A 16,933-nucleotide genomic window follows, 5' to 3' on the forward strand; every position below is an offset into this window, starting at 1 on the left:
ACTCTGTGTCTCCCTCTCTGTCTGCCCCTCCCCTGCTCACACTCTGTCTGTCTCTCTCTCTCTCTCAAAAATAAATAAACATTAAACAATTTTTTAAAAAATTACATTGTTCAATACATGCGACATGAAAGGACCCATGCCACGTGTGCCCTTTTGACACAGGCTCTTTCCCTCAGCGTAGTCCCTGAGAAACTGGCCCACATTTCTGTGTGCATCAGTATTTATCCCCTTTTCTCCAAGGATGCACCAGCATTCCCACTCCACGTGGTGAAGGTCACTGGGCTGTTTCCAGACGTTAGCTATTATGAATAAAGTTGATATGAACATTCCTGTCCAAACTTCTGTGTGAAAATAAATGTCCATTTTCTGGGATAAATGCCCAAAAGGGTAATTGCCGGGTCTTCTAGTAATTCCGTTAATAGGTTTAACAGGAACCGCCCGAGCAGTTTGCAGGCAGCCGCACACTGCCCGGTGCTCCCGCCAGGAGCGTGAGAGGGGCCCGGGGTCCCTGCGCCCTCACCGTGCTTGGTGTCCTCACCAGATTTTGTCTCAGCTGTCCTGACAGGCGTGGAGTCACAGCATGTCCCCGGACGGCCCCTGGGGTCAAGGGTCTTTTCACAAAGTGTATTTGCCTTCTGCGTATCATCTCTTTTCAACTTCTGCCCAAGCGTTGTGCCCAAGTCCTGACGGGACGGTTTGTTCTCACTCTGGGATATTGAGGCGTCTGTACATATTGCAGACACTGGGCTTAGCCACCTGTGTGGCCTGCAAGCACGTTCTCTCCGTTTCTGGATACCTGGTCACCCTGCTGATGGAGTATCTTTCACAGAGGAGCACAAGTTTCTATTTTTGATCAATTTTCCTTTTAGGGATCATTCTTTTGATAGGAAGCCCAAGAACACTGTGACTAGCCTACGTGCCAAAGATGTTCCCCTATATATATTTTTTTTTTGATGTTTGACAGTTTACATTTTACGTTTGATCTATGACCCACTTTGTGCTGGTGTATCAGGCGTGTGGTTTAGGTCGGGTTTCTTGTTTGCCTGTGGAGGTCCCGTCCTCCAGGGCCATTTGTGGACAGGCTCTTTTTCCTCCCTTCACACGGTTGGCAGCCCCCTCCCCCCCCCGCCCCCGCGGTGGGGCTCCCGCTGTGCCCCGTTGATGCCTGTGTGTGTCCCCCCAGCGCCACCCTGTCCCCTTTGCTGTGGCTACAGAGGGACCTTACTGTGGGGCCAGGGGCTCCTCCAGCGTCGTCCGCCTGCTCACGGCCGCCTGCTGCTCATATGTGTTCCCGGGGGCAGGGCGGCCGTAACAAAATGTCATGAGAGAGAGGCTTAAAGGACAATTTGTTCTCTGGAGTTCTGGAGGCTGGGAACCCAAGGTCAGAATTGGTTCCTTCTGCGGCTGAGAGGGAGGCCTGTGCTCCCCTTGGCTTGTCGACGGTGTCCTTGTCCCACGTCTGTCTCCAACTTTCCCCTTTTTATTTATTTATTTTTTTAAATTTTTTTTTCAACGTTTTTATTTATTTTTGGGACAGAGAGAGACGGAGCATGAACGGGGGAGGGGCAGAGAGAGAGAGGGAGACACAGAGTCGGAAACAGGCTCCAGGCTCTGAGCCGTCCGCCCAGAGCCCGACGCGGGGCTCGAACTCACGGACCGCGAGATCGTGACCTGGCTGAAGTCGGATGCTTAACCGACTGCGCCGCCCAGGCGCCCCTCCAACTTTCCCCTTTATATAAGGACACCAGTTGTACTGGGTTCCGGCCACCCTAATCACCTCTATGTAATTCGGTCACCTCTTATTCTGAATAAGGCCACATTCTGAGGTACGAGGGGTAAGGACGTCAACACATGACTCTGAGGGGGCACAATTCAACCCCCGACACTACTTTAAGGTCTGTGCTTCTCCGTGTGAATTTTAGAACAGCTTGTCTGTGTCTACCAAAAACTTTCTTGAGGCTTTGCCAGGGGCTGCAAGAAGTCTGCAGATCGATTTGGGAGGACTGACTTCTGCACCAGGCTGAGCCTTCTGGTCCACAAACCTGGTGTGGCTCTCTCCAGTCATGTGGGTCTTGGTTTCTTCCACCCACATTTTATACTTGTCAGCATTTTGATCTGATACACGTTCATCACACTTACACCTGAGTATGTTATTCTCTTCAGAGTGAGTGTAAATGGTGCTGTTTTTAATTTCAATTTTCAAACGTTCATCGTTACTATACAGATACACAATTGACTTTTGTATTTTGATCTTTTTATCCTCCGACCTTGCTGAACCCACTTATTACTTCTAAAAGTTTGTTTGCTTTCTGTAGACTCCTCTCGATTGTCTACATAGACCATCGCGTCATCCGCAAATAGAGTCAGTTGAATGTCTTCCACCCTCCTATCTGTGTGCCTGTCTCCCCCTTGCCTTATCACAGTGGCTGGGTGAGATGACGGGGGACAGCAGGAACAGCAGGCATCTCTTCCTTGTTCCCACACTCAGAAGGAGAGCATCCAGTCGTTCACCATCAAGTATGATGTTAGCTGTAGGGGTTTTGTAAGTGTTCTTCAGAGAGTTGAGGAAGTTTCCCCCTCTCTTTCTAGTTTGCTGAAGCTTTTTAAATCATGAATGTGTGTTAAATTTTGCCAAATGATTTTTCTGCCTCAATTGATATCATCATATGATTTTTCGTCTTTAACCAGTTGATGTGGACTGTGTTGACTGATTTTACAATACAGAACCAGCCTTGCGTTTCTGGAATAATCCCACTGTGGGTGTGTGATTTTTGTTTTGCACCACCAAATTTGATTTGGTCATGTTTTGTTGAGGGTTTTTGCTTCTAAAGTCATAAGCAATACTAGTTTTTAGTTGTGTTCTATCACACTATCTCCGTTGGTACCAGGGTGCTCCCAGCCTCATAAAATGAACTGGGAAGTGTTCTCTCCTCTTGTCTTTTCTAAAAGAGATTGTGCCGAAATGGTGCTAATTCTTTTTCAAGTGTTTGCTAGAATTTTCCAGTGAAATCATTTTGGCCTGAAGATTTCTTTTTCAGGAGCTTTTAAATCACCCATTCAATGTATTCAATGGTTAGAGGACTAGTCAGCTGTCTCATTCACGTTGGTTGAACTTTGGTCATTTGTGAAGTTGGAGGAATTGGTCCATTTCTTCTAAGTGGTCAGATTCATGATCATAAGTTTTGTACAGTATTTCCTATTAGGTTTTAAATAATAGAACCTCTGGTGATGTTTCTTTCATTCTTTGGCCAGTGATTTGGGTCTTCTCTCTGTTCCACATAGTCAGTCTTGCTAGAAGGCCCCATCAGCTTTAATGATCCTTTTCGTTGATTTTCTGCGTTGCTTTCCTCTTTTCAAGCTCATAGATTTCTGCTCTTATCCCCATCCTATTATTTCCTTTCTTCAGATTGCCTTGGATATATTTTGCTCTTCTTTTTCTTCATTTCTGGAGGCACAAACATAGATTATTTCCCTGAGAACTTCTCTCATTTCTACCGTAAGCATTTTGTGTTACAAATTTCCCTGTCAGCACGGCCGTTGCTGGATCCTGCAGATTTTGACATGCCATATTTTTGCCTTTTACCGGGTTCAACCTACTTGTGTATTTTCCTTAGCACTTCCTGTGTGTCACATGGATTACTTAGAAAAGCGCTGATCACTTCTCAAGTGTTTCTTCCGTCTTCACCGTATTGATTTCCAAGGTAAATCAGTTATGGTCAGAGAACAGGCTTTATACCATTTCCATTCTTTCAAACGTGTTGAGGTCTGTGTTATGGTCTGGCTTGGGAAATGCCCTCGGCTATGTGAAAAGGATGTATGTCCCGCTGTGGTTTGGTAGGCAGCTCTATGTCCTCTCAGCTGCTGCGAGGGACGTGGTGGCGTCCTGGCCACGACTGTGGCTTTGTCTGTTTCTCCTTCAGCCCCTCCAGGCTTCGCTCCGTGTACTTGGGAGACATGTGGCTTAGCGCATCAACCTTTAGGATTGCCTTGTCTTTCTAGTGCATTGGAGCTTCTGTCGTTATGTAAAGTCTCTCTTTGCCGCTGGTGATTTTTGTTGCTCTGCCTTCTACTTTATGTGACATTAATGTAACCGGTTATCTTTTTATAAATGAATGCTGGGGATACATATCTTTTTCCATCCTTTAACTTTCAACCTGTCTGTGTCATTATGTTTGAAGCGAGTTTCTGGATGGCAGCCTATAACTGGAATCGTTTCTATCCATTCTGTCAATCTGTGTTTTTTAACTGATGTATTGTATTAAGATCACTTTCATGTAAAGCAATTATTGACAAGCTAGGGCTTACATTCGCCACTGTATTATTATTTTCTGTTTGTTCCTTTCGTGTCTGTTCCCATTTCTCCTTTTTCCTTGCCTTGCTGTGGGTTACTTGGGCATTTTTGTAGGCTCCGTTTTATGTCTTATGACGATTGTGAGTCTACGTAGCTTTGTTAATGGCTGCTTGTGGTCCGAGCACACACTGACATTGCCCTCACTACCTAGTGGTGGAGAGATTTTTCCAGTTTGAGGGACGCGCACAAACCTTATTGCCATTCAGATTTCCTCTCCTCTCCCAAATTTTAGAATGCAGTCTTCCTACTTATTACCTCTACAGGCTTGGGGCACGGCATTCAGGGGTGTGTGATGAATGAAACTCTTGAGGTGAAATGATTGCTTCTTGCCTTGTATTTTCACCTGCTCTGTCCTTCCTCCTTCCTTGGAGCGCTTCCTGTAGGGGCGCCAACCCTTTCCTCCCGCTCTTGAAAATCAGGCTGCCCCCTCCTGAGCCCGTTTCAGCCAGGACTCCAGGGACTCCGCTGTCACCCGGGGTGGCGCTCCTCTGCGGGCAACACGCCATTTCTCTCTGGCTCCTGAAAAAGGCCTTTTCTCTGTCTTTACTTGCCACAAGTTTAACTGCTGTGTGTTCTGGTTGGCGTGGATTGCTTTGGGTTTATCTTGCCCGGCATTTGCTCGGCCTCTTGAAGCTTCAGGTTTATGTCTTTCACGTAGCCAGTGTTTGCCTTTTCTTTTTTTTTTAAATATTTTTTTTTCAACGTTTTTTATTTATTTTTGGGACAGAGAGAGACAGAGCATGAACGGGGGAGGGGCAGAGAGAGAGGGAGACACAGAATCGGAAACAGGCTCCAGGCTCCGAGCCGTCAGCCCAGAGCCCGACGCGGGGCTCGAACTCACGGACCGCGAGATCGTGACCTGGCTGAAGTCGGACGCTTAACCGACTGCGCCACCCAGGCGCCCCAGTGTTTGCCTTTTCTTATCAAAACTTACAAAAAGCAAAATATTTTTATTTTGACGAATTTTTTCAGTGTTTTAATGTTATGTTTTATTCCTTTTGTGTCCAGTCTAAGAAATCTTTGCCTACACAAGTATGTGATGAACTTCTCCTATGTTTACTTCCATAAAATGTATACTTTTAGCTTTTAAGTTAAGTTTCTGTTCCCTTTGGCCTTAACTTTTGTGTATGAATGAGATAAGACCCAAGGCTCAGACATCTAGTTTTTCCAATAACATCTCTTGGAAAGACTTTCCTTTCCATGTTGAATTGCCACGGTACCTCTATGGAAAATCACTTGACACGTGGATTCATTTCTAGACCTTTCACCAAGTTCCATTTTTCTGTATCTACTACATTGTTTTGTGTACTTAGCTTGAAATTAAGGCTTTATAACTTTATGCCACGTTTTACAATCATCCAGTATAAGTCTAATTTTGTTCATTCATTCAAATCTTTGATTTCTCTCAGCAGTTTTTGAAGTTCTCCATACATAGGTCTTGCAAATATTTTTGTTAAATTTATTCCCAAGTATTTCATGTTTTTACACCACTGTGGAAAGTATTGCTTTATAATTTCACTTTCCGGTAGTTAATTGCTAGCACATAGAAATATGATTGATTTCTAAATACTGATCTTGTATCTTGGGACCCTGACAAACTGGCCTTTGCCAACCTGTCCGCTCGCCACTTTTTTATCTTTCTCTCCTTCGTTGGTCATTACACATAAAACTGATTTATGCACCGGTCTTTGCTCAGATCAGTTCCAGTAGCTTTTTTTTTAGATTCCTTAGGGATTATTATGTACATGATAATGCCATCTATGAATGTTCTCTAATCCATAGGCTTTCTATTTTTCTCTCTTGCCTTATCACACTGGCTAAGTACACTAATGAATAGAAGTGGTGAGAGTGTGCCATTCTGTTTTGGGAGAAAATATCCAGTCTTCTCACTGTAAATAATAATGTCCTTAATCAAGACATCTGTTGAAGACATTACCTTCTATTTCCAGTTTCCTGAAAATTTTTTGTTCTCAACGGGTACTCCATTTTATCAAAGGGTTTGTTTGTTTTTCCTTTTTCTTTTAGTCTGTTGAAATGATCATATAGTTGTCTTTATTCTTTTAATATGATGAATTACATTGATTGATTTGAGGATATTAAACCAACTTCATCTTCCTGAGATAAACCCCACCTAAACAAGATGATTTTTAAATATATATTGCTGGATTTGATTGCTGATACTTTATGGAGAATCTCATGTTTTTATTCAGAAAAGACATAGTGTTTATAGTTTTCTTTGTAATATCTCTAGTTTTGATACCAGGGTAATGCTGACCCCATAAAATGAGATAAGAAGGAGCATTGCCTTATCCTATATTTCTTGCAAGAGTTTATAAGTCTTTCTAAAATGTCTCTAGGTTCCACCATTAAAGCCACCAGGGCCTGGGATTTTTTTTTGGTGGGGAAAGGTTTTTTAATTGTGAATTCAGATTTTCTTTTTAATTCAGATTTAAAAAAATTTTTTTAAATTAATGTTTATTTTTGAGAGAGAGACAGAGTGTGAGCGGGGGAGAGGCAGAGAGAGAGGGAGACACGGAATCCGAAGCAGGCTCCAGGCTCCGAGCTGTCAGCACAGAGCCCAACGCGGGGCTCAAACTCACAAACTGCGAGATCATGACCTGAGCTGAAGTCTGACGCTTAACCAACTGAGCCACTCAGGTGCCCCAATTCAGATTTTTTACACACAGAGGGCTAATCAGATTTCCTATCTCTTCTTGTAGCTGTGGTTACTTAGGTCCCTTGTCCATGTTATCTGTAGAACTTATTTCATAAAGTTGATCATAATATTCTTTTATTCTTTCAATGTCTGCAGGGTCTGTAGTAATGACCACTTTTCCATCTGTGATTTTAGGAGTTGGTATCTTCCCCATTTTTTTCTGAGTCTGTCTAGCTAGATGTGTATCAATGTTACTGATCTTTTCAAAGAACCGATTTTTGGTTTCATTAATTTTCTCTATTGCTTATCTATTTCATTGCTTTTTTATGTGAATATTTAAACTTAAGCTTAAAGCAGTTAAACTTGAGTAAAGTTAAGAATTCAGAACTCAGTCACACTAGCTACATTTCAAGTGCTCAACTGCATTATATGAACATCCATATCTTTGGAAATAATTCCACCGGATGGCCCTGTGCTGGGGGTGGGAGGTCTAGTCCTCAGTTGGCTCCATCTCTCTTAGCAAGGCATTTCTCAAAGCTTCATGGGCAGGTCAAGTGGTCTTCTGATCCATCCTGTTCTCTTGATGAACGTGGCCTTGGCCCCAGCTCAGGTCTTCATCCTGGTTCCTCTGCCTCCTTCCAGCCCTGACTGTCTTCCCCATCTCTGCTTCCAGAAGGAGCTTCCAACTGAGACACCTGCCCCTGCACCAGCCTGCTCAAACTCCCCAACACAGCCTCCTGCCCCTGCACCAGCCTGCTAAAATGGCAATGGCCCCGTTGCCTGCGGTCCCACAGGATTCCCCAGTGGGGTGTGACCTGTGTCCCCCACAAGCCTGCACCCTGGTGTGGATGGGCTGCTGAGCCATTGGTGTCACTTCTTAGTCTCCCCCTGGTCTGCAGGGGGACAGAGAGGAGGGACAGTGCTACTAGCCACGGGGTGGCATGCTCATTTCTCTTGGGCTGGTCCATGTCCTAAGCCTCAGGGCCACCTAGGAAAACAGGTTCCTGCTTTCTGAGACCAGCCGCATTTGGGATGTGAGACCAAGATCTGGGCATGAGCTCCCCGTCACGGGGGGAGAGATGGAGGACACTTGTCTGGAACGGGCTCGGGGACTACGTAGCAGAACCTGGGCTCTTACGCTTGTCCATCTGCGCTTCCAGGGGCCCCGGGTCTACCTGGACAGGTCAGCCCGGCCAGTTACAGAAGGACTGGCTGCCACCTCTCCCTGCCGACCTAGCCATGCCCCTGACAGCCTGCCCTTCACCCGTCAAGACATGAATCACAGTGGCCTCACAGGAGGAAGCAGTGATAACCCCAGGCTCCAGAAGGGCCACCCCCTGATGCTCTGTCCTAATCCACCCTGCAGGGCAGGGCTCAACCCAGCCCCCTCCACTCCTGCCCCTAGCCTGTCTGTGCAGCCCTCCCCACCCCTCACACCACACATCCTTCCGCCTGGAGCCCCCCTTCTGCACAACCCACCTCCCAACCTTCCTGCCCCTCCCTCCTCCCTGGACCTGGGTCTGTCAGTCCACCTGTCTGTCCCACTGCCCTATGGCCACTGGCGCCCTTGCTGCCCTGGACCCCAGCACTGAGCAGAGGGTGGGGCTGGAGACTGTCCTCAGGAGGCACAAGGGCTGCTCTGACCACCCATCGGATGCCCTGAGAGGATGGAGGGATGTGGGGAACCCCGCAGGCAGTTAGTAGGGAGCCACAGAAAGGGACTGAGCCGGACAGCAAACACAGGAGAGTGTCTGGGCTGAATGTGGAGATCAGGAAGAAGGAAATCAGAGGGACAAAGACAGGGAGAGCCAGTGTTGGGGTGCTAGGGGGTGTTGAAGGGGCTCATGTGGGGGGTCCTGGGGAGGGCTACGAGGGGCCACTGTGGGGGCTCCTGGGGGCAGCTGAGGGATCCAGCTGGTGCTGTGATCCGATAGAGCCAGAACCAACCCAGGCCCGGGGTCCGGGGAGAAGTCAGGCGAGAAGGACCCACAGGATCCAAAGGACAAAAGAGTGAGGGGCCAGGGGCAGCTGAGCGGCCGTGGCCGTGGGGCACCCTGGAGGAGCGTCCATGTGACAGGGAGGAAGTCGAGGCTCGCAGAACCAGGACCCTCCCTCTCCTCCTTCCTAAAAGCAAGCACATCCGCTGTTTGGGAAATGCAGTTTGCGGGGGTGGGGGGGTGGGGGGGCCAGGAGGGAATGCAATCTTGAAATCACACTGGCTGGAGCTGGGGGGAGGCCGGCGGGCCAGCAGGCGAGCAGGCGGACAATTAATTACGAGGATCCCGCTCTGAGCCGGGCGAGGGCCCAGCCAGTCCGGGTGTTTACATGCTCGCTCGTCTGTTTGGGGCCTGCAAATCCGTGTCAGATGTTAATGGAACAGCATCATTTTTCTGCCGAGGTGGCATCCCCAGGGATGTTTGGATGAGGCGGCCGGCGGGACGCGGTCTGGGAAAGGCAGGCCAGCGGCTGAGGAGGGAGATCATTTGTCAGGCTGCCCGACAGCCCGGCCGCCCCACCCAGGTCCCTCTGTCCACCAAGCTCTGGGGATGTGAAAAGTAGCGACCCACTCCAAAATAGGAGACTGCAAACTGGAAGTGAGTCTAACTGAGCATCCACACCAGTGGACACAGGCCAAGCGGGCGCGCCCAGCAGCAGGCCTCTCGGCCGCCTGAGGCCGTCTGTGTCCTGCCGTGGCCGGACCCCCACGTGGGCACTCTTCCGCAGAGAGGGTGCAGGGAAGAGCAGGGGGCACACTCCCACTCAGCAACAGCTGCTTGCTGTCGGCAGGCGGAAGAAGAGGCCCAGAGAGAGGACACGACTGCCCAAGATCACACAGCCAACAGGCCCTGGGATAGGCAGGCCGGCAGCCGCTCTGTGCGAAGATGGGGCTGAGGCCCTCCCTGAGGTCCCACAGCCAGGCAGGCAGACAAGGGGAGCCTGCCAAGGGCTGCTCAGGCCTGTGCTATAGCCCCTCACCAAGACAGGCGTCCTAGGCCAAGGCCCGGAGGACACGAGACCTTGCTGGAACCCTGGCCCCGGTGAGCTCCCCACCCCTTGTTCCCCACCCACACTACGCCCCACCGTTCCTCAGGAAGCCACCCCTACCCCAGGGCCTCTGCACAGGCTGTACCCTCAACCCCAACACTTCCTTCAGGCCATCTCCTCAAAGAGGCCTCTCGGCCCCAGGGTCCAAGCCTCCTCTCCTCCACAGGCTGAGGCCAAGGCGCAGCGGTAGGCAATTGGCTGTGGGAAAGCTCGAAGCACCCTGCCTGGCACACAGGAGGAACTCAGGAAATGCAGCCACACTGGCAGCATAGTCTTTGATACAAATCTTACGCCACGGTTATCACTGGGAGTTACTGTTAAGGAGCCCTGCTTCCACGGGGCTGGGAACCAGCCTGGATTCTTATGTCGGTAACATCGTTTTTCAAACCCTGATTGGAGAGGCCTCTTGACTCTCCTTCCTACACCCCATCCAGAGACTCAGTACTGCGAACAAGGGGGGGCAGAGACCTCCTGCAGCCATGTTTCCTGCAGAAGACCTGCCTCAGTGTCCCTATGTGCAAAGGGGGCTCTTTGCTTGGGGCTGTGCAGAGAGAGGCAGGGTAGGCAGGGCTCAGGGGGAGGCAGTGTCGAAGGTCTCATGCAGCCTGCGGAACTGAAGAGACCCTCGTGGTGAAGGGGAGAGCCAGGCCCTTCACACAGTTCTAGGTGCCTCCCTGCTGCCTCCCCTGCCTTCGAGCCCCTGCTCCCAGCTGTCCTCAGATGCACCTCACCCTGACCCCACACCAGGGCCTTTGCACAACAGCCCCTGCTCTCTGCCATGGCGCAGTTCCTCCCTTTGGGACCCAGGAATTGTCCTGCCAGGACTTGAACCGCAGCTCCACAAGCTGTGAGACTGCGTGCCTCAGTTTCCCCGTTGATAAGATAAAGACAGTCCCCAGACCTTCAACAGAGGACGGTGGTGAGTGTGAACCTACCCATAGGTGGCTGGTGCCGACGACGCTGATGGGATTATTGTTCTCCCCTTCCTGGCCCTTCAGGCGCTGATCACTCACCTCTCTGGCGGTGGTTGCTGCGTCCCCTAGGCCTTGCGTCCCCTAGGCCGCCATGCCAGGGCTGGGAAGGAGCTCCCGCCTCCGTTGCCCGCGGCCGCCGGCCGGTTCTCGGCCCTCCCCTGCCCCCTGGTGGTCACTCTTGGTATTTCCCCAAGGTATTTCCTGACCATTTTGGGACTGGCTTGGTCCCCAGGTTCCAGGCACCCGGAGAGGCGGCCACGCAAAACAGACCAGCCGCCCGAGGCACTGGACTCCCGCCCGCGTGGAGACGACAGAAACATGTGCCTGCTGGGCACAGGGCCAGGGCGCAGGGGGACCCTCAGGGGAGGGAAGCCTTGAGGGGCAGGAGGACGATATTCCAGAGGGATGCCTCCTGCCCCGGGGCCTTTGCTCATGTTGCTAGAGACGTTTTCATCTCCTGCAGGTGCTCCAGGGAACCTCTCAGACACCCCTTCTGCCTGCGGTGTGCACGGACACTGGGGTTTGTCTCTGCATGGCCAACCCGTGTGAGGGAGCTGGTCACGCTGTGATCCCGGAGCTGGCAAGGCTGGGGCTCTCCCCGAGGCAGGAGAGCGGGTCCCTCCTCCAAACGCGGTGACCTCCTCAGTAAAATGGGCTTCTGGTCGGCCTTCATGACGGCTCGGGAAGGTTCTCAGCACAGCAACCAGCACACAGCAGGTGTTCAGTTTGTGACCATGGGATCCAGCTGAACTTTGGGAAAACTAGTTAGGGAGCAGCGCGTGTAACTTAGTGTTCGGTGCGCCGCCTGTGCCTGTCAGACAGCAGTAACAAACGGCTCAGCGTCGCAGAGGCCTGACGTGCAGCTCGCCCGTTGCTCTAGCAAAGTGTTCTGCAGTCAAGCGGCTATCTCCAGGGAGGCCCTCCTGGGGTGGGGGGAACCCAGGAGCCCAGCCGCTGGCCCCCAAGGAGCCCAGCCGCTGGCCCCCAAGGGGCCCACGGGCTATCTGCAGGCTGTACTGGGGGCTCACTGGGCCCCCGCCCTCCCAGCTTACCAGCGTGGGGCTGTTGGCCTCCCACAGAGAAGGGGAGACGACCTGGGGAGGCCCCGGCACGGGCCCGCCTGGCCTACCCAGAGACGCACGTCCCGAGCCCGCGCACAGACGTGGCCGGGCAGGGACCTCGTGGGGATGCCTCACACAGGCTGTCAGGGCCACAGTGAGGGCACAGGGCACGCCTGGGCCCCAGCCCCCAGACGACCTCTGAAGGCCCAGTCCCGAGAGCCCCACAAAGGTGGGGGGACCTGAGGAGTGCCCAGACGGCCCAGCCTCCAGGATGTGAGCTCAGGACCCACCAATCTGCGTTTGGTGGGGCTCCAGAGTGAGGCCTGAAGGACAGGGTTGGGCACAGGTACCTGGTGGCTGTGGGTACCCCCGGGGGAGCCACCGGGAAGAATTGGGCTGGATCTGGGCAGGGACGGGACAGCGCAAGCAGGGGGTCGGCCTGGCCGGGGGGTGTGCCAAGGCCACTATCTCTCGTGGGATCTGATGGAGGGGACTGGGCTTTGGGGCAGCTCTGGGAGAACGTCACGTGCACGGGCCCGGCGGAGGGGCAGCCCTGGCCTGACCCGGGGCATCATTTGGTGGCAGTACCTTCCAGGCAGGGTGGGGACCCAGAGCCCCCACCCCCAGCCTCCCTTAGCTCAGCTGAGGCCCCAGAGGCACTCAGCCGCTGAGCGCGACAGAGGATGTGCACGCTGGGCACCCAACAGGGTGGAGGAAACCAAAGCTCAGAGAGGGGGACGAGGATGCTGTGCATTGCATTTCTATGCCCCGTGGCAAATGGTACCAACACGTCACCTGAACACACTGCCGCCCACCGATGCGTGTTCAGCTGTGTGGTCACAGTGGCCTGGTGGGCACATCCACAGGCAGCTGCTCAGCTACCTGGGAAGCCGATGCCCTGGGCCATGGCCATCTGGGAAGTGGGTGCACAAGGACCACCCACCGTCCCCTCCACCGTGCCTCATGACGGGCCCAGGGATACTCAGCAGGTGCGGGGGTGGGGGTGGGAGCAGGCACCTCTCCCAGAGCAGCGGCTGGTTTTTCTGCAGCTGCCCATGCCCTCCCTCCTCAGCTGCCCTGCGCTGCGCATGTGGAGGGGGTCCGGGCAGGACCCGTTGTGAATAACTCTCAGATCCCACATGCTGACACCCCAGGGTGCGGGCCCTGGGCTCACTGACTCAGCTAAACCGTTCACCTGTGAACCGTACGTGGTTCTAGGGGCTCCGGGGGAGGGGGGGGGGTGCTCGGGGCCGTGGCGGCCGCTCCTGCAGGCTGGCTTGGGGCACTCTGGCTTTCCGTGGGCAATCCAAAGGCTTTCCGAGGAGAAGGCTGGCCGCCCCGCCTGGCCTGCCTGCCCACCCTCGCCCCAGCCCCGCGCTCCCCCGCGCTCCCCTCCCGCCACCCCTCCCGCGGATGAGCAGGAATGACACAGACATGGTTCTGTACAAAACCTGAAATATTTTTACTCTTTTAAAACTTTGATCTAAGCTGCCTTAGACCTCATGGACTCGATACAAGAGTAATATGAATCGGGAAATAAAACACTTTAATAGCCACGGTAAACTTTGTTAGAAATGTACATGTTGCCAAATAATAATAATAAACTTTAAAAAATAAAAGAGAGAGAGAGAAAGAGAACAAACAGCTTGATGGCCGGGTTAGATTATATAAATGTTCAACAAGGACGGGAAAGGAAACCTCGCAGACGCCAGGGCGGCTCCGCCGGGGCCCGGCGGCGACCTTGCCCGCCAGCCTGGGGGCGGGGCCGCACCGCCCCCCCCCTCCGCAGCGCGGGCCACTTCTGCGCATGGACACAGCGCCCTGGGACGGGCGTATAAACAAAGCTCATAAGAAATGTACAAATATAAAAAGCTACAAACATTAATAAATTACAGCATCACAAAACACAGAAACACTTCACAAGGTGCTAGTAAAATAGCGGCGTCCCCACCCCCTTCGCCAACAAGAAGGAAAGAAAGAGCTGGTATTCGAGTTGAAGACCCCTCTCTGATCGCGTCTGGAACAGGTCTCGTGCGTGCGGTTTGCTTCTGTAAAGACAGATATAAGGCTGCACAGACATCACTTGTTTTTCAGGCAATACCTTAGTTCCTAAGAGAAAGAAAGAATACCGACGATAACAGTAGAAAGAAAGAAGGAGAGGAGAAGCATTGGAAACCCAACTGCTCATCAGACTCGGCAAAAAACTCGTATAAATGTTAATGAAGGACTCTCTAGAAAGAAATTCCTAAAGATACTTTTACTCTTATAAAAAAGAAGTTATTTAAAAAGCTATTTACACGCTACATTCTATGAAAAATATGCTTCAGGAGATACATCTAAAATTAAAATACAGGATTGCCTGAGAAACAAATCCAGCCCCTCCGTGTCACTGGGCGGAGGACGTGCGGTCCGGGGTCCGCCCGTGGCCTCGACACCAAACACCGACAGGTGACAAGACAGAAGTGCGGGCCCTGCGTCCCTGGGCCGCCCAGCCGCCGTCAGCCCCGCCAGGCAGGTGCCTCGGCTGACAAGTGCTTCTCCGAGTGTAGCCGGTGGGGCTGGGCGGGGCCCGCCCACATGGCTTAGCCTGGGCTCCCAGGCCCTAGGTCGTGGCTGGGCCCGACCCTTCCAGGGGGACCCCACGATAGCGCCCCCACCCACTAACACAGACCCTGCCGCCGGCCCCGGCATCCCGACAAACGCCCCGGCAGGTCAGGGCACGACATCCACCATCCGGCCCGCCACCTGCCGGCCACGGAGCATAGAGGCCCCTCTCCTGGCCGGGCCGAACGCTCTCTGGACTGAGAATCACTCAGGAAGAGTAGGGGGGCACACAAGATCCCATTTTCTCCTCCTCTTCCTCTCTAGTGTTCTTTGCCTTTTTTAAGCCTCTGGAGGCTACCAGCCTGTGGCCAGCTCAGACTCTGGGCCTGGTGAGCGTTGGCTCACTCCTCCTTCCTCGAAGGACTCATGCTCCCAGCAGAGCTGCGGAGGCCCTGCAATCACACCCACACTCAGGGGTGCCTGGAGGCTGTCCTGAAACTGGAATGGTCCTCACGTGGGCAGGGCCGAGTTTCCGGGAACTGGTCACTCTAAGCAACTTGAGAAAGGACATCTGTCCACGTTGGTGAGCTCCGCCTGCTGAAGCAACAGATGCTCGTGTGGGGGGGGGAGTGGTGGCCGGGAGGGGGCCAGGCCCTCCCTGGGGTGAGGCAGCGCGGCCACCCTCCTGGGGGCGGATGTTCTAGCGGGGCTCCGGGGGTCCTGAGCGGAGCGGAAGGATCCTGGCTTTCCAAACTTTAAAGGAGTAGTTTTCCATTCCGATGAATTTTCAAAATTTTCCCAAGCCTCTGCTTGGCGGTGGCCATGCCCTTTTTTGTACGTTTTCCTGCAGCCAGAGACACAAAAGTGGCGGGTGTGAGAGCTCGAGAGGGACCTCCCCTCCTGGAGCCCCCATCTTCTCTGTAAGACAGGCCTGCGGGCCTGAGCCCCAGGGCTCCAGACTCCGCGGACCCACCAGTGGTCACCAGAGTGCCCTGCTGCGAGGCTGTGGGATGCGGGTGGGGGGACGGCACCACAAGGGAGTGAGGCCTAGCCCTCCTCCTGGCCGCGGGAGCCACACTCCTGTCCACAGCCAGCTGGGCCGGGGGGCCGGGGCGCAGGCAGATCGGGGGTCTGGGGGTGAGAGTGGGGACCTGGGGACGCAGCCAGCCAGCCGTCCTGCCCCCGAACCACCCACGGAGCCTGGATCACCCTGGGCCCCTCGGCACACTGCCGACGACACCCAGCTCTAAGCTGGGCCCCAAAGCCAAGGCGAGCAGGAGCAGCTTTCGCACCGTGAGGGGCCCTGGCCGAGCACGTGGCTGTAGATGCGGCCACCTGGGGACAGAGGGGACCCGTGGTCCTCTAGCGTGCAGTCTGAGGGCACGCGGGCGCGGTACCTTTGGCGGCAGTATTGTTGGGGGATGACGCGGAGGGCCGCCTCTGCGCGAGGAAGACCCCGGGGGCCATGGGCTGGGAGGCGCGGCTGGCCTGGGCCCCTGCAAAGGCTCCGGCCGCAGTGTACTCGTGGTCCGCCAGGCTGCTGCTGTGTGATTCAGGCGGGGGCTCGGGCGAGCTGGCCTCCTGCGAGGCCTGGCTGCTGGCCGTGCTGGCGGAGGCCGGGGTGGCGGAGGCCGGGGTGGCGGAGGCCGGGGTGGTGCTGGCGGAGGCGGAGGCGGAGGCGGAGGCGGAGGCGGAGGGCGAGGGGGTGTTGGGGGCCAGCTTCCTCTTGGTGCTCTTCTTCTTCCTGCTCTTTTGCTCCTCCTTTGGACAAAGCATGCGGCCGGGCCTCAGACACAGGGGCTGGTCCCTCCTGTGTGAGGCCACCCCCCCGGCGGGGGGGGGGCGGGCCCCCCGGGGGCCTGGGGGGGGGCACACCTCGCCCCCCGCCGCCCCCCCCCCCCCCCCGCCGTGAACCCGAGCAGCACTGGGACCCGTGCAGGGACCACCGTTGCCCCCCGTGCGGGTGAGCTGCCCTGGACGTGGGGACACGTGGAAGGTGGCACCACCACTCGGCTGCAGTGGACGTGCCCCCTGCCCCATTCCTCCACCCATAGCTTGACTCCTGGCCGAGGGGGGGAATGCGCCATCAGTACCCCCCTCCCCAACCCCCTTCACTCCCAGAAACTTGTGAACAGGGATCAGCAAGACTCAAATGTCCCCGAGCCTGAGACAGCTCCCAGACTGGGCAGTCTGGGCAGGGGGCTGGGGGGAGGAGCAGAGGCCTGGGAAGGGGGCAGGGGTGGGGGAGCAGAGGCCTGGGCAGGGGGCTGTGGGGGGAGCAGAGGCCTGGGCAGGGGGCAGC

The 16,933-nt window shown here is 54.1% G+C and overlaps 1 protein-coding gene across 1 annotated transcript in view; it reads right to left on the bottom strand.

Moving 5' to 3' along the window:
• Positions 1-13,525: 13,525 nt before the first annotated feature.
• PHF2 (PHD finger protein 2) overlaps positions 13,526-16,933 on the bottom strand; it is a 75,605-nt gene continuing 72,197 nt past the window's right edge. Inside the window, exons 18-19 of the mRNA XM_040449270.1 lie at positions 16,029-16,755; positions 13,526-15,475 (exon numbers count right to left, since the gene is read on the bottom strand). Of these exons, the coding sequence (XP_040305204.1) occupies positions 15,387-15,475; positions 16,029-16,755 (816 nt within the window). The 3' untranslated portion in view covers positions 13,526-15,386. The remainder of the gene's footprint in view (positions 15,476-16,028; positions 16,756-16,933) is intronic.

Source organism: Herpailurus yagouaroundi, unplaced genomic scaffold (assembly GCF_014898765.1).
Source record: "Herpailurus yagouaroundi ecotype Mexico unplaced genomic scaffold, PumYag 199, whole genome shotgun sequence".
NCBI lineage: Eukaryota > Metazoa > Chordata > Mammalia > Carnivora > Felidae > Herpailurus > Herpailurus yagouaroundi.